Source organism: Saccopteryx leptura, chromosome 1, assembly GCF_036850995.1.
Source record: "Saccopteryx leptura isolate mSacLep1 chromosome 1, mSacLep1_pri_phased_curated, whole genome shotgun sequence".
Classification (NCBI taxonomy): domain Eukaryota; kingdom Metazoa; phylum Chordata; class Mammalia; order Chiroptera; family Emballonuridae; genus Saccopteryx; species Saccopteryx leptura.
In genome coordinates this window covers 52512745-52532930 of record NC_089503.1, presented here as the reverse complement: position 1 = coordinate 52532930, position 20186 = coordinate 52512745, and the positions used below count along the sequence as shown (strand labels likewise).

Below are 20186 nucleotides of genomic sequence, written 5' to 3'. Positions count from 1 at the left end.
TGTTGCTGGCTTTAAAGATGGAAAGAGGGTCAAGAGCCAAAGAATGCAGGCAAATGCTGGGAGCCGGGAGAGTGGACTCTCCCACAAAGCCTCCAGAGGGAACACTGCCCTGCCAACACCTTGATTTTAGCCCAGTGAGACCCATTTCAGACTTCTGACTCCCAGAACTGTAAGATAATATACGTTTGTGTCATTATACACTACTTAGTTTGTGGTAATTTGTTAATGCAACAATAGGGAACTAATACAACCAGACACTGCTCAGAGAGGAAAGTGGGGAAGGTTGCTGGATGGGTCTCAGGAGGGCCTGTTACAATTTAGATTTGAAAACCTGCTCCTCGTCTCCTCCCCAGATGAAGACAGTCCTCGGTGGTCCTCTCAGACTTGCACTAGTAACTGACAGAGACCCCCGTTGCTTGTCCCCTCACTGTTATAACCATGGTTGTGAGTGGCAGGGGAATGACTACCATCGTTCTCTCTCTCCTTTCCCCTAAGAGTGCCGTGAGGAACCCTCCACTGTTACCGTAACCCCAGACCCAGGGTGCGGAGCTTGGCTTCTCTCGTCATCTCTGGCTATCTTTTCCCACCTCTCTGGACAACTGCAGTCTGATGGCCCACTTTACCCCAGGCGCAGACACCAACCCCTCTCTCTGTTCCTGCTCGCACTGCTGACTCAGGCTGCAGTGTTTAAAGATAATTTTATGATGGGCCCATAGAACTATTAAAGTTTAGAAAGGTGGGACAGTGCGTATATATCATATAATATATACTGTCTCTAGTAAATACAGGGCAGGAAACACATGAACATTTCTTCAGAAAAACTTGTGAGCATCCACATGAAGTGGATAAAAAAAGACTAAATCTCTTCCTACCAGTTCAAGTCAGGCTTTGCTGCCAAATAAGATTGGTGCCAATATTATATATATTAAAAAAAAAAGACTTGGTTTCCAGATTTTTTTGGGTTTCAGAATTGCAGATAAGGGATGGTGAACTTACATGAAGAATTCCAATGCAGAAAGCAAAACTTAAAATCAAGTATTGGATATCAAATGTTACCATTCCCAATTTCCATCAGCCAGAATCCCTCTTTGAGAGTCGTTTGTTAACTCTCTCTGTTCTTATGCTGTCCTGTCACCACGTGCCTGGGTCCTTGTAGTAACTCCCAGCCTTCTCCACTATCTCCTGCACCTTTCATTAGACTGTAGAGCAGTTCTTCATCTTTTTATTTTAAATGTCCCATCTCAGCTCAGCTCAGGACTCACCACACATAACAGAGATTTATTGAAGTGTCTTCTCCAACAGTCCAGAGTACAAAGAGCTGGTAATTTTATTCTTTATTGTACAGTAAGCATGTTCTTCACCTTGTCTTGATGTGCCTGAATTTGTGATGACCATTTCTCAACTATGGACATTTCAATTATTATTATTATTATTATTTTAGAAGAGAGACAAGGGAAAGGGAGAGAGAGATGAGAAGCATCAACTTATATTTGCACCACTTTATTTGTTCATTGATTGCTTCTCATAATGCCTTGATGGGGGTGGGGGAGGGGCCTCAAGCTGAGCCAATGACTCCTTGGTCAAGCCAGCGACCTTGAGCTCAAGCCAGCAACCTTGGGCTTCAGGCCAGTGATCTTTGGGCTCTAGCCAGAGACCTTGGGATCATGTTGATGATCCTGTGCTCAAGCTGGTGAGCCTGCACTCAAGCCAGCAACCCCACACTCAGCTGTCAGTCCTGCATTCAAACTGATGAAACTGTTCTAGCCGACAACCTTAGGGTTTTGAACAAAGGCCCTCAGCATTTTGGTCTGATACCCAATTTACTGTGCCACCGCGGGTCAGGCATTTTGACAACTTTTAATCTTTTACTAATATATGGCATTGCTGCAGAGAATGTATTTGTCCAAAAATATTTGTCTTTATCTCTAGATATTTCCTTAATGTAGAGTCCTAAAAGTGGTATTACAGAATTAACGGTTAATAGACAAAAATATAGGATGCTCTGTTAAATTTGAACTTAAGACAAGCAATGAATAATTTTTGTTTAAGTGAGAGGAGGGGAGATAGAGACAGACTCCTGCATGTGCCCTTACCGGTATCCACCTGGCAATCCCTGTCTGGGGCTGAGGCTCAAATCAGTTGAGTTATCCTCAGTGCCTGGGGCAGACCCTTAAATTAATCAAGCCACCGGTTGCAAGAGAGAAGAGGAGAGGGAGAGGAAGAGAATAAATGGTCGCTTCTCATGTGTGCCCTGACCCGGGATGTTGCATGCTAGGCTGATGCGCTACCACTAAGCAAACCTACCAGGGCAATATTTTTTAATAACTTTGTCCCATACAGTTTGCTAAATCTGGCAGCTCTAATACAAAAGTATTAGTATCTTTGACACATTTTTCCAAACCACTTTTTAGAAAGATCTTACTCATTTATATTTTCATTAGTGGGGCTTTTGTACATCCTGATAAACAATACTCACTAAAATTAAAAAAAAAAAAAGCTTTACTAATTTCAGAGGGAAAATGTTTTCCTTTTATTATTGTTACATTGCTTTGTTTAGCAGGAAGGTTAAGCATTTTTTTTTTTTTTTTTTTGGCTAGTATTCTTCTGGGTGGTCTCCAAACTGTTGACCTCATACCCCATCTCAAAAAGAATTTATTCTCCATTATATACATGGTCACCCATGTAGTAATGTCCTAATGTATATAAATTATAAAACATTCCACAGAGAAGAGACTTTTTCTTTGTTTTATATTTTTATTGATTTTAGAGAAAGAAAGAGTGAAAACTGATTTGTTGTTTCACTCATCCAAGCATTCATTGGTTGATTCTTGTATGTGCCCTGACTGGGGATTGAACTTGCAACCTTGGTGTATCGGGACAATGCTCTAACCAACTGAGCACCCAGCCAGCACCTAAAGTAGAGATTTTTAAAGGACATCTTAAAAAAGTTTCAATATTTTCTTCAGACACTCCTCAGAGACCACTTTGGGTCCCTGAGTGTATCAACTCTACCCTGGTTTTTTCATATTCTATTAAAATTTTGGTACTTTTCTTATGTATTTAAATAACTTTATTATTGGCCCTTTGCTTTATTTGCAACATTTATTTTCCTCAGGTTGTTTTTAAATGTAATTTATGGTACTTTTTGAAACATGGAATTTGAAAGGATTGTGGTAAACTCCATCAGTCTTTTCTTTTTCCCTTTTTATCTCTAGAAAGGCCTTTCCCATTGGTAATACTCACCCTTGTCTCCTCCAGTGGGTTTGTGGTTTGATTTGTATCTTATGGTTAACTCTAATTCATCTGCAATGTTTTTTTACTGTGTCATGTGAAATATGGATTTAACTTTTATAATTTACCCAAATAGATTAAAAAAAATTTTTTTTTCAAAGGCAGCCGATGTGGTTATCAGTCTTTGCAGAATTCACTGTAAAAACAACTTGTGTTCAGATTTGCAGATCTCTTGGAATTATTTACAATGGCTGAGGGAATGCCTTCCTTTGGAAAGATTTTCCTAAAAATTGATGCATTCATAAATCTTTTAGAGTAATTATGGCCATCAACAACCTATGAATGGTGGGCTTTTCAGGGGGTCAAAAGTTCATATAAACATTCCATGATACCAGGGCTGAATGTTAATGTTTTGATTTTAGACAGAGACAGCCTGTCTGTATTTTAGGTTTGTTTTTTTTTTTTCTTTTTTACAGAGACAGAGAGTGAGTCAGAGAGAAGGATAGACAGGGACAGACAGACAGGAACAGAGAGAGATGAGAAGCATCAATCATTAGTTTTTCCTTGCGTGTTGTAACACCTTAGTTGTTCATTGATTGCTTTCTCATATGTGCCTTGACCGTGGGCCTTCAGCAGACCGAGTAACCCCTTGCTGGAGCCAGTGACCTTGGGTTCAAGCTGTTGGGCTTTTCCTCAAACCAGATGAGCCCACACTCAAGCTGGCGACCTCGGGGTCTCGAACCCAGGTCCTCTGCATCCCAGTCTGATGCTCTATCCACTGCGCCACCGCCTGGTCAGGCTATTTTAGGTTTTACAGACCTGAAATCATTTTATAATCAGGCACTCTCACATTCCATGGTCCATGGTATCTGTATGGAAATAGCATCTAAAACAGTGAACCAGTCTACTGGTACTTTTTAGGTTGACACTTTTAGAAGTCCTTGGTACTCAAATTGTGGTGTGTGGATCAGCAGCTTTGGCATCCTGGTAACTTGTAAAAAAAAACATTGCAGAATATGGATGCCCCTAACCTAGACCCACTGACCCATTGCCAGATGATTCATATGGAGATTAAAGTTTGAGAACCACTGCCTCAAACCACGGAGACTCCCTTGAGTTCTTTGAAAAATAAGTCATATGTGGCTTATAATTGGAAATGGAGCTAGAAAGGCAGCCTGAGGGATTGGGTGGCCCATGTGCCTTCTCATTCACCATGTCTGTGCATCTCTTGAATGTTTGCACTGTGCTCTTTAAACGACTGGCTTTGTCATATGAGTTGGTTGCTGCTTTGTCCATTACATTGGCCCGGCATGGTCCAACTCTCCCTTGTGACATCTCTTATCAGTTGGGATTCTTTCTCCAATAGCGTGGCATAAGTAATAAGGAAGTTTATATGTCACTAACAAGATGTCCAGAGAATGGGAGGGCACTTCCCAGGGTTAGATCAGTGGCTCTGAGATGACCTCAAGGGCTCTGGCTCTTCCCATCTTTCTGCCTCACAATCCTCAAGGGTTGGTTTCCTTCAAATATGTCCCTTAGAAGTTGCTGGATGGCTGCGGCTCCAGGGAAAACAGCCTCACATAGACACAACCATTTTCAGAGATAGGACATGTCCTTTTTATTTTTCTTTAATTAGGAAGGAAAGTCTTTCTCGGAAACACTCCTGAAGACTTCTGTATGGTCCCAGTGGTCAGCATTTGTTCACATGTGTAAATCTGAGCTGCAAGGGAAGCTGGAAACAAGTATTGGTACTTTCATTCACCAGAGTAGGAGGTAGCCTCTGTCAGGAAGCAATCAGGATGAAGTGGGGGAAATGAATGGCCCTTAGGAAGACAGCTCAGAGAAACTGTCACACACCCTTAAAGTTTGATGTGTGTGTGTGTGTGTGTGTGTGAACTCAAATTCCTAAAGGGGAGAATCAGATTGGCTTAGCTCATAATTTCTGAGCTAAGTCCTCCAAGCCTATAAAGAAATGTTAAGTGCAAAAGAACTAGAAATTAAAGGCTTTTAATTTACACACAGCTTTGGATTAGCTGTCCTTGGGTCAGGTGTCCACCCAAAAGTCAACCAGCTGTGTCCAGATGAGACGGATCAGATGGTAGGAAATGTGGTTTTCTCTTGTCACTGTTTGTCAGGGGTTGTGGATCTTCAGGCACAGATATAGGCATATGTGGTACCCAAAGAAAACGGGACTGCTGAAGAGGCAGTGGTAGATATGAGAAAGTGCTTTGTGGTTAGAACAGAGTAAAGAGCAGACAGACTAGGCCTGGACCCCCATCTACCATATTTTTTGCTCCATAAGACAAACCTGACTGTAAGACACACCTAGCGTTTTAAGGAGAAAAATAAGAAAAAAAAATATTCTGAACCAAATGGTGTGTTAAAATACTTAATAAAATACCATATTTTTTGCTCCGTAAGACACACAGGCATTTTCCCATCCACTTTTTTTGGGGGAAAAAATGTGTCTTATGGAGCGAAAAATACGGTATATGTTTTCAACGGAGAGGGAGCTCCTGGTCCTAGTGCGTCCAAGTAAGAAAGACTGTAGGTGGCTGTGCTTCTTTATAAGGGTGGGGGGCTGGTCCCTCCTCTGTGGGGTGTTAGCAGGGCTGGACACAGAGTGGTTGGCAGTGGCAGGTACTCTGGGGGAATAATTATAACTAGACTCATCCTGAAGACCAAGTAGAGCAGACCTGCCCAGGATTCAGTGTTCCTGGGCTGTGAGTGAGTTTCCAGGGCTCTGGGGCCTTTTCCTTGGCGGCCAGTAGAACGAGGAAAGGTAGGTTCCTGGCCTTGAAGGGTATGTGTAAGGCTCTCTGAGCTGAGGACATCCTCTGGGGCTTCAGTGAGGAAAGGAATATAGGGCCTGGATTCCCTTGTTCAAGGAGCAGTATCTCTTTCTGAATTCTGGACCTATCTCAGCGAGTTTCATGACAGGCTCTTATATAGAGAATGTTTCCTGCAGTCTAAGCGAGCTGGGGCCTGGCCTGCAGAGAAGCATCTGTGAGGCTGTCCTGTGCTGTGGTATAGCGGAATAGAGCAACCCTCAAAGGATGAAAGGTCTTCTTTTGTGTTTGGCAGACAGGGCCAAGCTCGGGGTCATGGAGGAGGAGGCTGAGGCCCAGGCCAGAAGGCTGAGGCATCTCGGTTGTGGTGGGAACAGAGCTGAGCTCCAGAAAGGGGCAGCCTTCTTCCCCTCCCTGCAGCCACCTCCTAGACCTGTGGTGAATGAAGTTTGCAGTGATGCTCTGAGGGGGACCATGACCATTTCTGGTCAAGAGCCACTTAATGCCACCAGATGGTCCTGAAGTTAAGGAAGGTTATCAGTGATGCTGACATGTGCCACAGGCAAGAAGGGGCTGGTGCCACTATGACCACTTCCAGGAATGTGGCTGTACCCTGATTCTGAAAGGAGTGTCACTGTTCTTCCATATCTGCTCAGCTTGGCTGGGTAGAGGCTCATTAGGTAGCTCACACAGGGGCTAGTCAGCTTCCAGAGGGCCCTGAAGGGCTGGGGACACCTATCTGGTGAGTAGGAGTTGACCTAGCCTGGTGCACAGTGGTGACTGGTGATGCAGGTTCATGGGAGATGCCTAAGAGATACCAGAGCCAGCAGTCTCCAGATGAAGCAGATCTGGGTACTTTCTAACAATCTGGAGCATACACTTCTCATCTCCTCCCAGGTGCCAGTCTGTCCTGCTGTCTAATGGCATTGGATGTGGATCTAGGGGGTCCTCGATGAAGACCTGAGCTTCAGGGGCTCAAGATGAAGTCCGAGGAAGGACAGGCAAACCCAGCAGCAGCAGAGCGAGGGCACGTCAGGGCGGAGCTCGGGCTCCAGGGGGAGGGAGAGAAGTTGGCAGAGAACCTCCAGAGGGACTGCACTCTGCCCTCCACCCAACCTCTTTGGAAGCGGGGTACATGGGGCAGGCTCGGCCCCTCAGCAGGAACCCAGGCTTTCCTCTGCACGTCAGCGGGGGTCCTAGTCAGTGTGCGTGGGCTGGTGGAAGCAAACTGAACCGGGATGAAGCAGGGTAAGGGATGCACTAAAAGACCAGCCCTCCACCACTTATGTGGCTTTGGGTGAGCCTTTTTTTTTTTTTTTTTTTCCAAAGAGAGAGAGGGATAGACAGGGACAGACAGACAGGAATGGAGAGAGATGAGAAGCATCAATCATTAGTTTTTTCATTGCGCGTTGTAACACCTTAGTTGTTCATTGATTGCTTTCTCATATGTGCCTTGACTGTGGGCCTTCAGCAGACCGAGTAACCCCTTGCTGGAGCCAGCGACCTTGGGTTCAAGCTGGTGGGCTTTTTGCTCAAACCAGATGAGCCTGCACTCAAGCTGGCGACCTCGGGGTCTTGAACCTAGGTCCTTTGCATCCCAGTCCAATGCTCTATCTACTGCACCACCGCCTGGTCAGGCTGGGTGAGCCTCTTTTTCTCTTCTCTGGGCCTCAGGATCCTTACTGGAACCGACAACTGCTTTGACAGTCTGTCTGCACGAATGGATCAAGCAGTCCAGCCTGTATTTGCTGAGAGGATCTGTTGAGCAGCCTCTGGTAGGCACCAGCATTTTTCTTCCTCAGTTTAGACCTTGGGTTTCCAGAGTGAAGAAGGGTAGGGAGCCTCCCTCAGTGCAGCTGCGCAGCGTCGGGCTGAGCAGAGGCCAGCGTCAGGAGCAACAGCACAGGGTGTCCTGAGAGGACAGCCTCTGCGGGGCCTGGCTGGGCCGGGGGAGGGAGGCCCCACTGACTAGATGTGCTCACCTCTGACATCCTGCTGGTCACTTCAGGTCCCTTCAGTGACCTTCTTAACTAGTCTTTCTAGAAACAAAGAAAGAGATCAGCCCCAGTAGGGCACATGGCCCTCATCAGTTCAACTACCTTGTCACAGATGGTGGCTTCTTTGGCTCCAGCTCCTCAAACAAAGCCCAGGCAATCCTGCCAAATTCTGTGTGCAATCTTTCATTGTGGCCAGAGAAGCAAATCTGTTTACCATATTGAAAAGCCAGAGGAGTTGCAAAAAAGGTGGGGATAAAAAGCTAGTTTTTGGAATCATAAACTGTGAACTGGGTTTCTCATTTGTCTCCATGTCTTGTTCTCCACTCAGGGACTGGAACAAAGGACGGGTCAGGATATATGCTCATTGAATACTTTCATTTTGAACGTTTAGACAAAGTTTCCTAGGAAAATGTTTTTCTCTTAAAAGAGAGAAGGGCAAATTTGGTACCTCTTTTTCAAGAATAAAAAAATAAAAAAAGCAGACCCTTGCCTGGTGGCTCAATACATAAAGCATCAGCCTGCCACGGCAGAGGTCATGGGTTCAAGCCCCGGTCCGGGCACATATGAGAAGCAACCAACGAATATACAACTAAATGGAACAACTAAAGGGAACAACTAAGTGAAACAACAAATTGATGCTTGTTTCTCTCTCTTCCTCTCTTCCGCCTCCCCTCTCTCCTTCTCTCTTTCTCCCCCTTTCTCTCTCTCTTACTCTCTCCCTCCCTCTCTCACCCCCTCAAATCAATGGAAAAATTTTTTTTAAAATAATTAAAAAGCAGAGCCTATGTGAGCCCACATCCAGTCTGTATTTCCTGCCCTCTACCTGTGACAGGTGTAAATATGACAGAACTCAGAAAGTCTCAGGTGTCAGCACTTTCTTCCCAGTGCTTGGCTCTCAAGGAACCCCTGCTCTGGGTGGGGCTGGCATGCCTGTGGGGTGGGGTTCCTTGTGCCTGTGCAGTACTGGAAGAAACCACTAGGTGGGAGTCAGGGACAAATTCTGGAAAGTCTAAATGCCAAGGAAGAAGGTATGGATGCACATTACACAAGAAACTTTTTTTTATTAATTAAAAAGATGACATAAGCACCTCATTAGTGAAGCGGCTGGACAGTGTGCCCGGGTCAGCTGTCAGAGAGAGTTCTTTCCCATTTTCCTTGGAGCCCAGTGGACAAAGGGCAGGCCTGGAAGGCTCCACTGTTTGTGGTTGGGGAGGGGACATGGGAGAGCTGGGGAATGGTCCTGAGAGCATAGACCTGACCTTCCATTGTCAATGGCAACAGGCCTGTTCAGACTTCTTTAATTTCAGTGCCTTTTGCTGGGGATTATTAAGATGGTTTTCTCCTTCCAGGAGACATTTCCTGACCTCACAGCTGCTGGACCCAGTCCTAGAGAAGCCTCTAGTATTGTGGGGGGTTCTGCATATACTTTTCTCAGCACAGCACCCAGATCTGGGGCATTCGGGCACTGCAAAGTTAGCAGTTTTATGTTTCCTGAATCCCCCCCCCCCCACACACACACACACACCAGCACCACCACCACCACCAAAGTAATTTGTACCCTACTAAATTTTAGAGATCTGGCTCCTTCAGGCCTGACTTGAGGAGACTATTCCAGTCCCAAAGAACCAATGTTTATAAATGACCAAGAATGTGCAAACACTGGTGAAGAGCAAATAAATCCTTCCCCACGCAATTTCCTGCTTTGGACCCCAGGGACATGGTGGGTGATGTTGCCAGGTTAGCATAACTCAAGGTCTGAGCATGTAGACTCCCAGCCCCCCAGAAGAAGGCCTGCTGGAGCCACACCCCCAGGAGTCTGCTGCCCTCACAGGCACCGCTACTGGCAGGCGGGCTGGTAAGGAATTCCTGCCTCCAGCCAAACTTGCCCAGTAACCTGTGATTTGAGGGGCTTCCAAAGGGGGTTTCCTACTCAAATATGGTCCTCAGACCAGCAGTGTGCACATCACCTGGGAGCTTGTTAGTGATGCACAATTCCAACCTACTGGGTTAGAATCTGCATATTTAAATGAACTGCCCCCAGCCCAGGTGGTTCATTGGAGGTGAAGAAGCAGTGTCCTGGCCCAGGGGTCTGCAGTCTGCGGCCTGCCTTCGGCCTGCTGAACTAGTTCTTATGTCCCATGAGCTAAGAGTATTTACATTTTTTGATGATTGAGAGAAACCCCAAGAAGGATATTATGATGTAAAAAAGATATAAAGTTTTATTTTCAGGGTCCGTGAATAAAATGTTAGTGGGCCACACTATGGGTTGGCTGGGGCTGCTTTTGTCCTTCCTACAAATGCCAGTTGAGTGTGATAGAGACCATATGGCTCACAAAACCTAAAACATTTGCTATCTGACCCTTTATAGGAAAACTGTGCGGACACTTGTCTTGACCCATTTTGGAAGGAGGTTCCTATGCACTGTGGGGACCTTGGGCTGCTGTGGCCAGGATGGATTTTACAAGCAGGGCTTCCTTGTCAGCTCAAAGGAGTGGTGCCCTGAGCTCATCCCTCTCAATCTCCTCGTCCCCTCTTCTCTTCTGCACAGCAGGCCCACTGGGCAGCACACCTGTGGAAAGACTTACCAGGGGCATCCTGGCTCCTGCCACCATGGCCCAGAGGACAAGGCTCAGGCTGAGCTGGAGCTCAGGGTTCGGGTGATGGGTCAGCCGGAATGGCATGTGGCCCACAAACCCCCTCCCCCCGGTCCACAGTTCTGCCCAGTTAGATGCTGCTGACTCCTGGCAGCCGCCAGGAGGGGCAAGCCTTCAGGAACCTCACCCCCACTCAGTCTTGCACATAGCTGGGATGCCAGCCAGGTAGGTGGTATCCTAGGGTGCCCTTGTGGCCCTGAGGTGAGGAGGAGGGTAAGTTGCATGAGTGCCCCTGTTCATACCCAGCCACTCTGTCCTCTTAGCTGTACTTTCACTCCCTGAATGCTTGGTCTGCAGTCTCCTGCCTGTTTCCCTCGGCTGGGAGCCTCACGTTCCGGACAGTCACGGGTCTGGTTGCCAGTGAGGGAGTGGCCTTTGGGAGGGCCCCGAAGGCTGCCAGGGTCTCTGTAATGACCCCTATTTGTGCACCCTGTGTGGTTCCCAAGATTTCTCTCTTTGGAAATGGGTCCAGGGACTGAGACTGTACCTTGGAGAGGTAGTGTAATGGAAGCAGAAAGCCCATCCCATTCCACTCCTCCTTCCAAGGGCAGCCTGAACCTTTAGGAATAACCACTAAGCCAAATAAAACCTAGACTTCCAATCTTTTGGGAGTCATGGATATTTTCTGATGGAAACTTTGTTTTCAGAGACATAGTGATTTATACATACAAATACTAATACTTTGTATACATTTTATGAACATATTCAGGGGCCTCACTGATCCCCAGAGTCCCCCTGTGGCCCACGGTGAGGGGCCCCAGAGGATGGCCTTCTGAGAGCGGCCGTGCAGCGGGGCTTGGCCTGCTAGTACGGCGTCTGGACCAGCTGCTACCTGGCGGATTAGTGTGTGCAAAGGGGACTGTTGCTCCTGTGTCCACCGCGTCTCAGCCCACCAGTCACACGCAAATGTCCTGTTCTTAGGCCTATTGGAATGTTATTTTGTGCATTTTTAAGTTGAATTACGAGAAATAAAATATACTTGGGTGTTTAAAAAGGGGTAGGGGGCTGAGGTAAGAATTGCTACTTGAGGATACCATAAAAAATATGTCAAGAATTTAGCAGCATCTTGTCTGGATTCTTCCCTCTGTACTTCCCTCCCTTTTTCCTCCCCTCCCTCCTCCACTTTCTTTTTCTCCTCCCACAACCAATTCATCCCACATGAATTGTGCTAGTAGATGAAGTCAGCCCTGTCCTTTCCTCTTTGAGTCGAATGAGCATCTTTACTTGGGATAACAGACCTTCAAGACTCATTTTCTCCAAGTAGATTTTAGTTTTATCTTGCAAGTCTTACCATTTGGGCCTCATTCTTTCATTTTAAAATGTGTCAGTTGTTACTGTGTAGCAAGAGTGGTGCCAGGCCTGGAAGGTAGAGCAGCAGATCAGGGCTCAGACACGTGTCCTCCGGTCTGGTAAAGAGGACAGATATATGAACTGTCAGCTGGGCTCAGTACAGCAGGGAGGTGGCAAAGTGGAGAGGCGTGCAGGTGCTGAGGGCGGAGCAGGAGGAGGGGCTGCCCCCTGAGCCACTCCCCAGGCACAGGTGGGAGTCGTTGCCAAGGCTCACTCTTTCCTCCTCACACTGGAACCTGTGAAGGTCACAAAGCCTCCCTCCAAGGGGAGGCAGGGGCTGGGACTGTACCCCTCTTCTCCATCTAGTCCCCAAATCAGCTCCCAGGCCTCTTCCTCCCTGGAACCCAGAAACACCTTCACCACACACCATACAGTACTTCATTATTGTCCCAGGGCGGGAAGGCTGTTTCATTTGCCTCGGATGCTGGGCAAATGTGTGAAGATTTCATTTGACTTTCTTAGGCTTTCAGACAGAAAAAAAAAAAAAAAGAAGGCCTCCCTACCCTTGCAACCTTAAAGATGTTCTTCGTTAACACATCCTATCATATAATTCTGGGCAGGGACACTCGCTGGGTGGAGCTTGGGCTGGGCTCTGGAACTGGGCCAGATGGGAGAAGGGTGTCGAGTCCAGTGCATGGGCGGAGGAGCCTGCTTTTCCCTTCTGGCCTCGGATCCGGGTGTGTCTCCAGGAATTTACCTCCCCCCCCTCCGTGCCAGCTGCTGGCCAAAGCTCTCCTTCTGCCGCCCCTGTGATCTGTAGGCTGAGCCAGCCTAACCAGAGTCAGGCTGCGGGATATGTTTCTGCTTTGTCTTTGGGGCTCTGCTTTTGGGCCTTGGTGAATGTTGATGACACTAAGTAGAGCCTTCTCTTCAGGCTGGGAGTTCCTGGTGACTGTGGAGGGCACTAGAGGGCCACCGGCAGTCACAAGATGTGGGTCTGCAAGTCATTTATGCAGCAGAGTCAGAGCCCTTTTATGTAACCGCTGTTCCCACTGCACCCACATCAAAGATCACTTTTACAATCAGCCGTAGCCAAAGGTTGCGTGTCAAGGGCTGCGCAAGGGAGAAAGGCTGTTTTAGGGGAGCTCTCAAAGGAGATGGCAGTATGAGGTGGTGGGGGCCGCATCTGGGGAGTGCTGGAGAGGCCCCTGGAAAGCCAGCATGTGACCTGCCAGTAAGAAAACAGACGAAGCTCCCTGTCTGCCAGCGACTGCCTTCCCAGGGCTCCTACCCAGACCGCTCCCTGTCTCATGGACTCACATGTGAATCGGCCTTACCCTTCCTCCCTCCCTGGCTTGTGAAGCAGCAAGTCTGGAGTGGTGGACAACCAGTGAGGTGGGCCTGGGACTTGACAGAAACTGCCCCTCCCCAACCTGGTTCGGAATTTGGTCCCAGGGTGCCCTGTGGTGGTGGCTGGCAGCAGCCCAGAGTCAGACTTCCCCCAAGTGGTAGAGGGTTCTGAGGTTGTAGCAGTTGGTCTCCGGTGGCTAATGCCACCCGTGCCAAGGATAGCAAACACTCGGGAGGGCCAAGAACCCAGTCCAGAGCTGGTTCTGAATCTGTTCTTTTTTGGAAACGATAGGCTTCCCTCAGGGCACAGCCAGGACAAGGGGTGGGTGTGGGCTTCGGGGTGGGGGTCCGGCTGTGTGTGGGAATCAGCAGCTCCTCTAAGAGCAGCACTTATTTTTAGTCTTCTCCCCAGTCCCAAATAACCCCAGAGCAGCTGGGAGCCTGTGGGTAAACGCTGAGTGCAGCGGAGACAGGAAATCAGGGTCTCTCGGTAATGAGTTCCAGCCACTCCAGAAAGGGGAAGCCAGACGAGGAATTTTCTTCAGGACTGTTTTTCCCTCTGGCAGGCTCTGGTATTATCACCAAAAGAATGTTCGTGTGCGTGTGTGTGTGTGTGTGTGTGTGTGTGTGTGTGTGTGTTTACAACCCCTGTCCAAGTCTGCCTTTTTCCCCTACCTCGGTGTTGGGTTTGATCGCCCTGCAAGCTCTGCATCTCAGCACTGGTGCCCGCGCGTGTCTGTGGGGGCGGTGGGGGAGGATACTGGAGCAGCACGGTCTGGGCTGAGCCCTTGTGTATCTGAGACTGTTTAGAGAAAGGCTGGAGAACACAGGCCAGGAACCTGGGGAAACTTGAACGCAGCTTGGAGTTCCTGAGGGGGAGGGGGCAAAGACGAGAGGAGAGAACTTGGTCTCTGGCCAGAGAAAGGGCTTTTCAACCAAGGACTCTAACTGCTGACATGGGTGCCCAGCATGGATGGGGACATTGATGTTTACAAGCATTTTGCGTGGCTGAAGAGGGTAAGTGAATGGCTGCTTTGTCTGGGTCTCCGTGGAGATGAGTGAGGGGAGCGACCTTTTGGGGGGAGTGTGTTAAGGGGGGATATTTGTCCTGCAAAGCCCTGTATGGCCAAGTTCTTCACGAGAATCTAATTATAGACACGGGGCAAGAAACAGCCAGCTGTCTTTGTTTCTCCTCTGACATTCTGGTGAATGAGCGTCTGTCCGGAAAGGCCAGGATGGAGTAAGGAAGGTTAGTTGCTTTGACTTTGGCACTTAAACAGTTGGAGGCTCCAAACACTGTCCCAGAAAAAGGTGTCCACTTCTTTACTGGCTGGAAGCCACTGCCTTTGAAATGCACCGAATTCGGAAGCTGTTGAGCTTATTCTGGGCTCCATGTCATCCAGTGTGGAGAGGAGGGAGCTGTCAGTCGAAAGAGCTGCGCTTCCGGAGGCAGGCCCTCCGGGGAGTTCTCTTCTGAGCTCTCTCTCAGAAGCTCCAGGGTTCAGGTTGCAAGTTGTTCTTGCCCTTTCTTGAGGATAAGAGTGTGAGTGCGCGGTCTGAGCGAGGAAGGACTGATTGTGGGGCGCGGGAATAGCATCTCTGCTCCCAGAACTCGGCTCTTTCCCCGTTTGTGACCCTCCTGAGACCGGCTAAGAGGGAGAGATGAACATTTATTTTCACACAGGCTGAATGTTTTGCAGAGGCAAGAAGGTCACAAGCATGTGACAGATAAGAGAGCTGACATTGTAACTGGGGAGGGATGAGAAGTATCCAGCTCAGAAGGCCCGGACCCCGGTGCTCCAATACTGTGCCTGGCTGGCTTTTGTGTGCACCCTCTGCAGCCCGCAGTCAGCAAGTATTTATTGAGTTCCGGGCACTGGGAGTCCAGTGTAGACAAAACAGAAAGTCTCTGCTCTTGTGGGTCTTCCTTCAGTGTGGGAGATGGACATTAAGCAGTCCAGTAAATAGACTCCAAATTACTAATTGGTAAGCGCAATGAGGGGAAGCAGAAGGCCCAGGAAAGCTACTGAAAATTGACAGGAGCCTTCAGGGAGTCCTCTTTGAGGAAGTAACATTTCATTGAAACCTGAATGAGAAATAGGAGTGAGTCAGGTGAAAAACAGGCCGAAGAACATTCCAGGCAAAGAGGATAATATCTGCAAAAGTCCAAAAGCAAGAGGGAGTTGGGCGGGTGAGTTTCAAGGGAGAGCGCAAGCCAGTGTGGCTGAGCTCAGTGAGGTGGGCAGAGGCAGGCGGAAGCCAGGTAGCACCGGGCAGCGGGGCTGCACAGGGTGTGGCTGGGTGGTTTGCCTAATGGGGGACTTGTAGCAGAGAAGTGGCATGGGATACACTGGGAGATCCAACTGTATTTTTAAAAAATGACCGTAGCTGTGATGTGGTGATGGTGTTGTGAAAAGTGAGGCCACTGAGCAAAATTAGAGAGCTCGAGGACTTGTTGGTATTAACCAGTACAAACTCGTCATTTGATCAAGCCCAAGTGACGTTAAGAACCCCATGGCTATTAGTGTTATAGCCATTAGTGGTGTAGCCTGACCTTGAACCCTGTTCTCTGTCCTTCCTGTCTGATTCTTTTTCCTCATCTCCTCTGCCAAATCTGTAGGAAATGATTGGTTTAGAACCCAGCAGAAGTCCTGTCTGTGCTCGGTCCCTGCTTAGCTTTGGGACTGGGGCTTTGCAGCCTTCGGAGAGCATGCCGAAGAGACCAGACATGTTGGCAAAGGTTTGCATCCATCATCTTAAGCATTTAAAAAACCTCTTTAGGGAGATACACGGTGGGGTGGGTGGAGGAAGGGGATAGATAAGAAGTGTACTTCCCATCATGCTGTCTTTATTTTCCTGTAACCAGCATGAGGCTTTTTAACCAGGAGGTCTTCCAGCTGTGATGTGCCTGGGATGGTTGGTGCCATGTCCCAACCCCTGGGGCAGATGAACCGCTGCGCTTGAGGAGAAGTTCTATCTGTGGAAGAACTAGATCTGAGTGTGATGTAACATAGGGAGGCCCTTGCTCCTGAGACCCAGGCTGTGACTGGCTCCTGTGGACAGGTGGAGGTCTGCTGGGGAAGCTGTGGGTGAGGAGACTTCAGACTCCTCTCCTCCCAACACCAGGACAACTCATAGCAAAACAGTTCTTTTTCTTGTACATTCAGAATTTTAAGTAGCATTCAAAAAAGCAAAGCACAAAGTATTGGATACATCACAGGCAGTATAATCAGTATCTTTCCTTTTCTTGACCTTAAATCCCATCGCCAGTTTCTTCCTTTTAAAATCCCCCCCCCTTTTTTTAAATATATTTTTCTGAAGCTGGAAATGGGGAGAGACAGTCAGACAGACTCCCGCATGTGCCTGACCGGGATCCACCCAGCTCGCCCACCAGGGGCAACGCTCTGCCCACCAGGGGGCGATGCTCTGCCCCTCCGGGGCATCGCTCTGCTGCGACCAGAGCCACTCTAGCGCCTGGGGCAGAGGCCAAGGAGCCATCCCCAGCCCCCAGGCCATCTTTGCTCCAATGAAGCCTTGGCTGCGGGAGGGGAAGAGAGAGACAGAGAGGAAGGAGGGGGTGGGGGTGGAGAAGCAAATGGGCACTTCTCCTATGTGCCCTGGCCAGGAATCGAACCCGGGTCCCCCGCACGCCAGGCCGCCGCTCTACCTCTGAGCCAACCGGCCAGGGCTATAAAATCCCCTTTTTAAAAAATGCTTTTTCATCCTGTGACCCTGATCACAAACTCCTAGCACTCACCCTTCGTCTGGAAAAGAAAGCCCAGGCTTGGCCTTTGAGACCCTTTACTTAGTTAGCTTTTTAGGTAAGTAAAGGATCCCAGCCTTCACTTACCTTTTTAGTTTCATCATTTATTTCTACTCTAACAGGCTCCCAAGTGTACTCCCTCCCTTTTCTGAGCTTATCCCCAGTGCCTTCCTTCTGTTTAATTCCTGTCCACTCCATCTGACTCCATCAGGCCCTCCTTTTCTGTGAGTGCCCTGCTGACTTCATCCCCTGCTGTGGACTCCTCCTGTGTGGGCCCGTCTCTGGTACTTCCTGTCGGCCCAGCTCACCGACCTCTCCTACCCCTCCTCAAGCCAAAGTGGCTTGAAAAGCAGGTTTCTCCTAGCCCAGAGTTTTGAAGTTGGGAACACTGGTTCCTTCATTTTCCCATGCAGAGGGGGTGGTTCTTACAGAAGAGGTGCCCGGATGAGGTAGGACCTGCTACACAGTCCAGGAGGGCAATGCCTCAGAGCAAGACAGAGTCTTTGAATTTGGAGGCAATGAGGGAGATGCTTGTGGTCAGGGGGCATGGAGCCTAGAGGAGAAGCATTTTCTCAGAATAGAAAAATGGTTCAGTGGCCTTGGAGTGGGGCGTGGATACTATGCCCTATCAGAGTTAAGGTGTGTTTTTAAGTAAGGCCTGGGTGGGAGCTTGGTTTTGCTATGCTTATCAGCTGTGTGATATTACACAGATTACCTTAAAAGCCTGGATTTCTCCATCTATGAAATAAGGAAGATAAGAGCCTGCCACATACAAGTTTTGCAAGGTTCAAGTAAGACAATGTATGTTTAGCATAGTGCCATGAACATAGAAACATTCAGTAAAAGTTAACTGCTACTGTCCATTACCAGGCAGGGGAAAACTGAAAGAGAAACAGATGGGACCAGTTTGCTTCCTTCCAGCCGTGGTCTTAGGCCATTCATTCCTTCAGTTCTCAGCCCCATTTCACCTTCCAGGTCAAGGTCTCAAACCAAAGCATTTTAAGGACCTAGAAGAGGCAGCTGTGACCTGGCCCCTGTGAGTAACCAGAGGCCCCAGTGGCTGTTTTTCCCTGGCCACCCTGGTGGTGGCTGCTGAGTGGAAGCTGCCCAGAGCTGGTCCTCCAGCTCTTTATCCAAGAGACAGAGCCCATGAACAATGCAATTTCCTGCCACAAGTATCCAGAGAGTCCTGTGCCCCTCAGCTGTTTGATTCCTGACTGACTCACAAACAGCTCACCTCTGCCCTGCTTTGAGAAGAGTGGCTCCTACCTGCATAGTCATGAAAGAGCCTCTAAAAGTAGCTCCAAGCAGGGATGAAGTCAGCAGGGGACTCATGGAAATCCCAGCACTGTCAGCATCTTCACACTATTGCTGGCTTCTAGCACTCTTGGTATTTAAGCCAAATTTCAACACAGAGTCACAAAGGAAGTGGACTCACCATGGATTCCCCATGCAATTGGTTGGGTTCTGCAACAGAATGTGGAATGAACTCAAGCTGCTGTGTGAGACTTTATTTTGTATCATCTGGTGCTCAAATGGTTGATCCAATAGCCTGGCCACTTGGGCCAGAATTGCGGCAAAGACAAATAGACACCCAGGCATCCTAAACACTGCTTTGCCCTGTACTCAATCCATACTGCCGGGAAAGTTGCAGAAGCAGATGGCAGCCTCCATGAATGCTGCTCCACTAGCTAAGAGCATGGATCCTGGATTGAAGTCCTTGAATTCATGTCTCAGCTCTATGACTTTGAACAATTGATTTAACCTTCCTGGGATTTAATTTTCTTGATTTTGAAATATAGATAAGTAATTAAGTATATGTAAAGTACTTAGAGGGTCCTTCGTGTGTTAGTTAAGGTGATGATGACCTCGACCACAGCTGACAGCCTCTGGTTACTCCAGAGCCAACATCTAACCGTAATTCTGTGCAGGGAAGTTTTTCAAGACCATGAGAAGGATGACAGTGGGTGTGGTTCCTCAAGGGTTCTAGATGTCTGCAATGTACCTCCCATGTTTAGCCAATGTACCCAACATGCCCACCCCTCATATTTCCTGGTCTAATTTAGATTTGCCATCTCTGATCCCTAGCACCTGTGACTCCTGTCTGCGAGCCCCTCGGAGAGGCCCCAGGGCTCTTTCCCAGCAGGATTTAACAAAGTGGCATCATACCAGAGTCACTTACTGAGTGGCTTGTGGATACTCTAGAGCCATGCAACTGTGGGTAGCTCTGTGGGCTGGTAACAATGCTTGGGGACCTTGACTCATTCTTCCCTTCTCCATCCTTTTGACAACTATTTCTACTTTTCCATTTGTCCCCATTACTCCCCTATCAACTGATTTCAACACCTGCTTCATTGGGGGTGGGTGGGGGGACGACAAAAAACAGGCACTTCGATGACTCTCTCTCCCATCTTCCCTTTTCATCACCTCAAAGTGTAACTATGTTCAAGCCATTCTTTCTTTCTTTTTTTTTTTTTTTTTTTGTATTTTTCTGAAGCTGGAAATGGGGAGGCAGTCAGACAAACTCCCGCATGTGCCCGACCGGGATCCACCCGGCACGTCCACCAGGGGGCGATGCTCTGCCCATCCGGGGCGTAGCTCTGTTGCAACCAGAGCTACTCTAGCGCCTGGGGCAGAGGCCAAGGAGCCATCCCCAGCGCCCGGGCCATCTTTTGCTCCAATGGAGCCTCAGCTGCGGGAGGGGAAGAGAGAGACAGAGAGGAAGGAGAAGGGGAGGGGTGGAGAAGCAGATGGGCACCTCTCCTATGTGCCCTGGCCGGGAATCGAACCCAGGACTTCCGCACGCCAGGCCGACGCTCTACCACTGAGCCAACCGGCCAGGGCCACACAGCCATTCTTTTCTAACCGCCTTCTCTCCTGTTTCGTGGGCCAAGAGTCCCTTCTTTCAGCCAAGGTTATCCCAGTATCCTGTCCTCCTGCCCCAATACTGTTCCACCCCCTCTTGTTCCTCTGGTTTTTTCTTCTCTCAGCTCCTCCCTACCTACTTATTCCTTCCCTTGACAGAAAATGCTTCTTTGCAATTCTCAGGGAAAAACAAATCAAAACTATATTTGACCGTATGTGTGTCTTTCCATGCTGACTTATGACTTAC

At 48.5% G+C, this 20186-nt stretch overlaps 1 protein-coding gene across 7 annotated transcripts in view; it reads left to right on the top strand.

Annotated features, from left to right (window-relative positions):
- Window positions 1-20186, top strand: part of PPFIBP2 (PPFIA binding protein 2) — a 159922-nt gene that overhangs the window by 62205 nt on the left and 77531 nt on the right. The window contains exon 1 of one of the 7 annotated variants that reach the window (XM_066366452.1): window positions 14006-14328. The exons of the other annotated variants lie outside the window; for them this stretch is intronic. Coding sequence (XP_066222549.1) covers window positions 14281-14328 — 48 coding nt within the window. The 5' untranslated portion in view covers window positions 14006-14280. Of the gene's footprint in view, window positions 1-14005; window positions 14329-20186 lie in introns of those variants that run through there. 7 annotated transcript variants of the gene reach the window in all.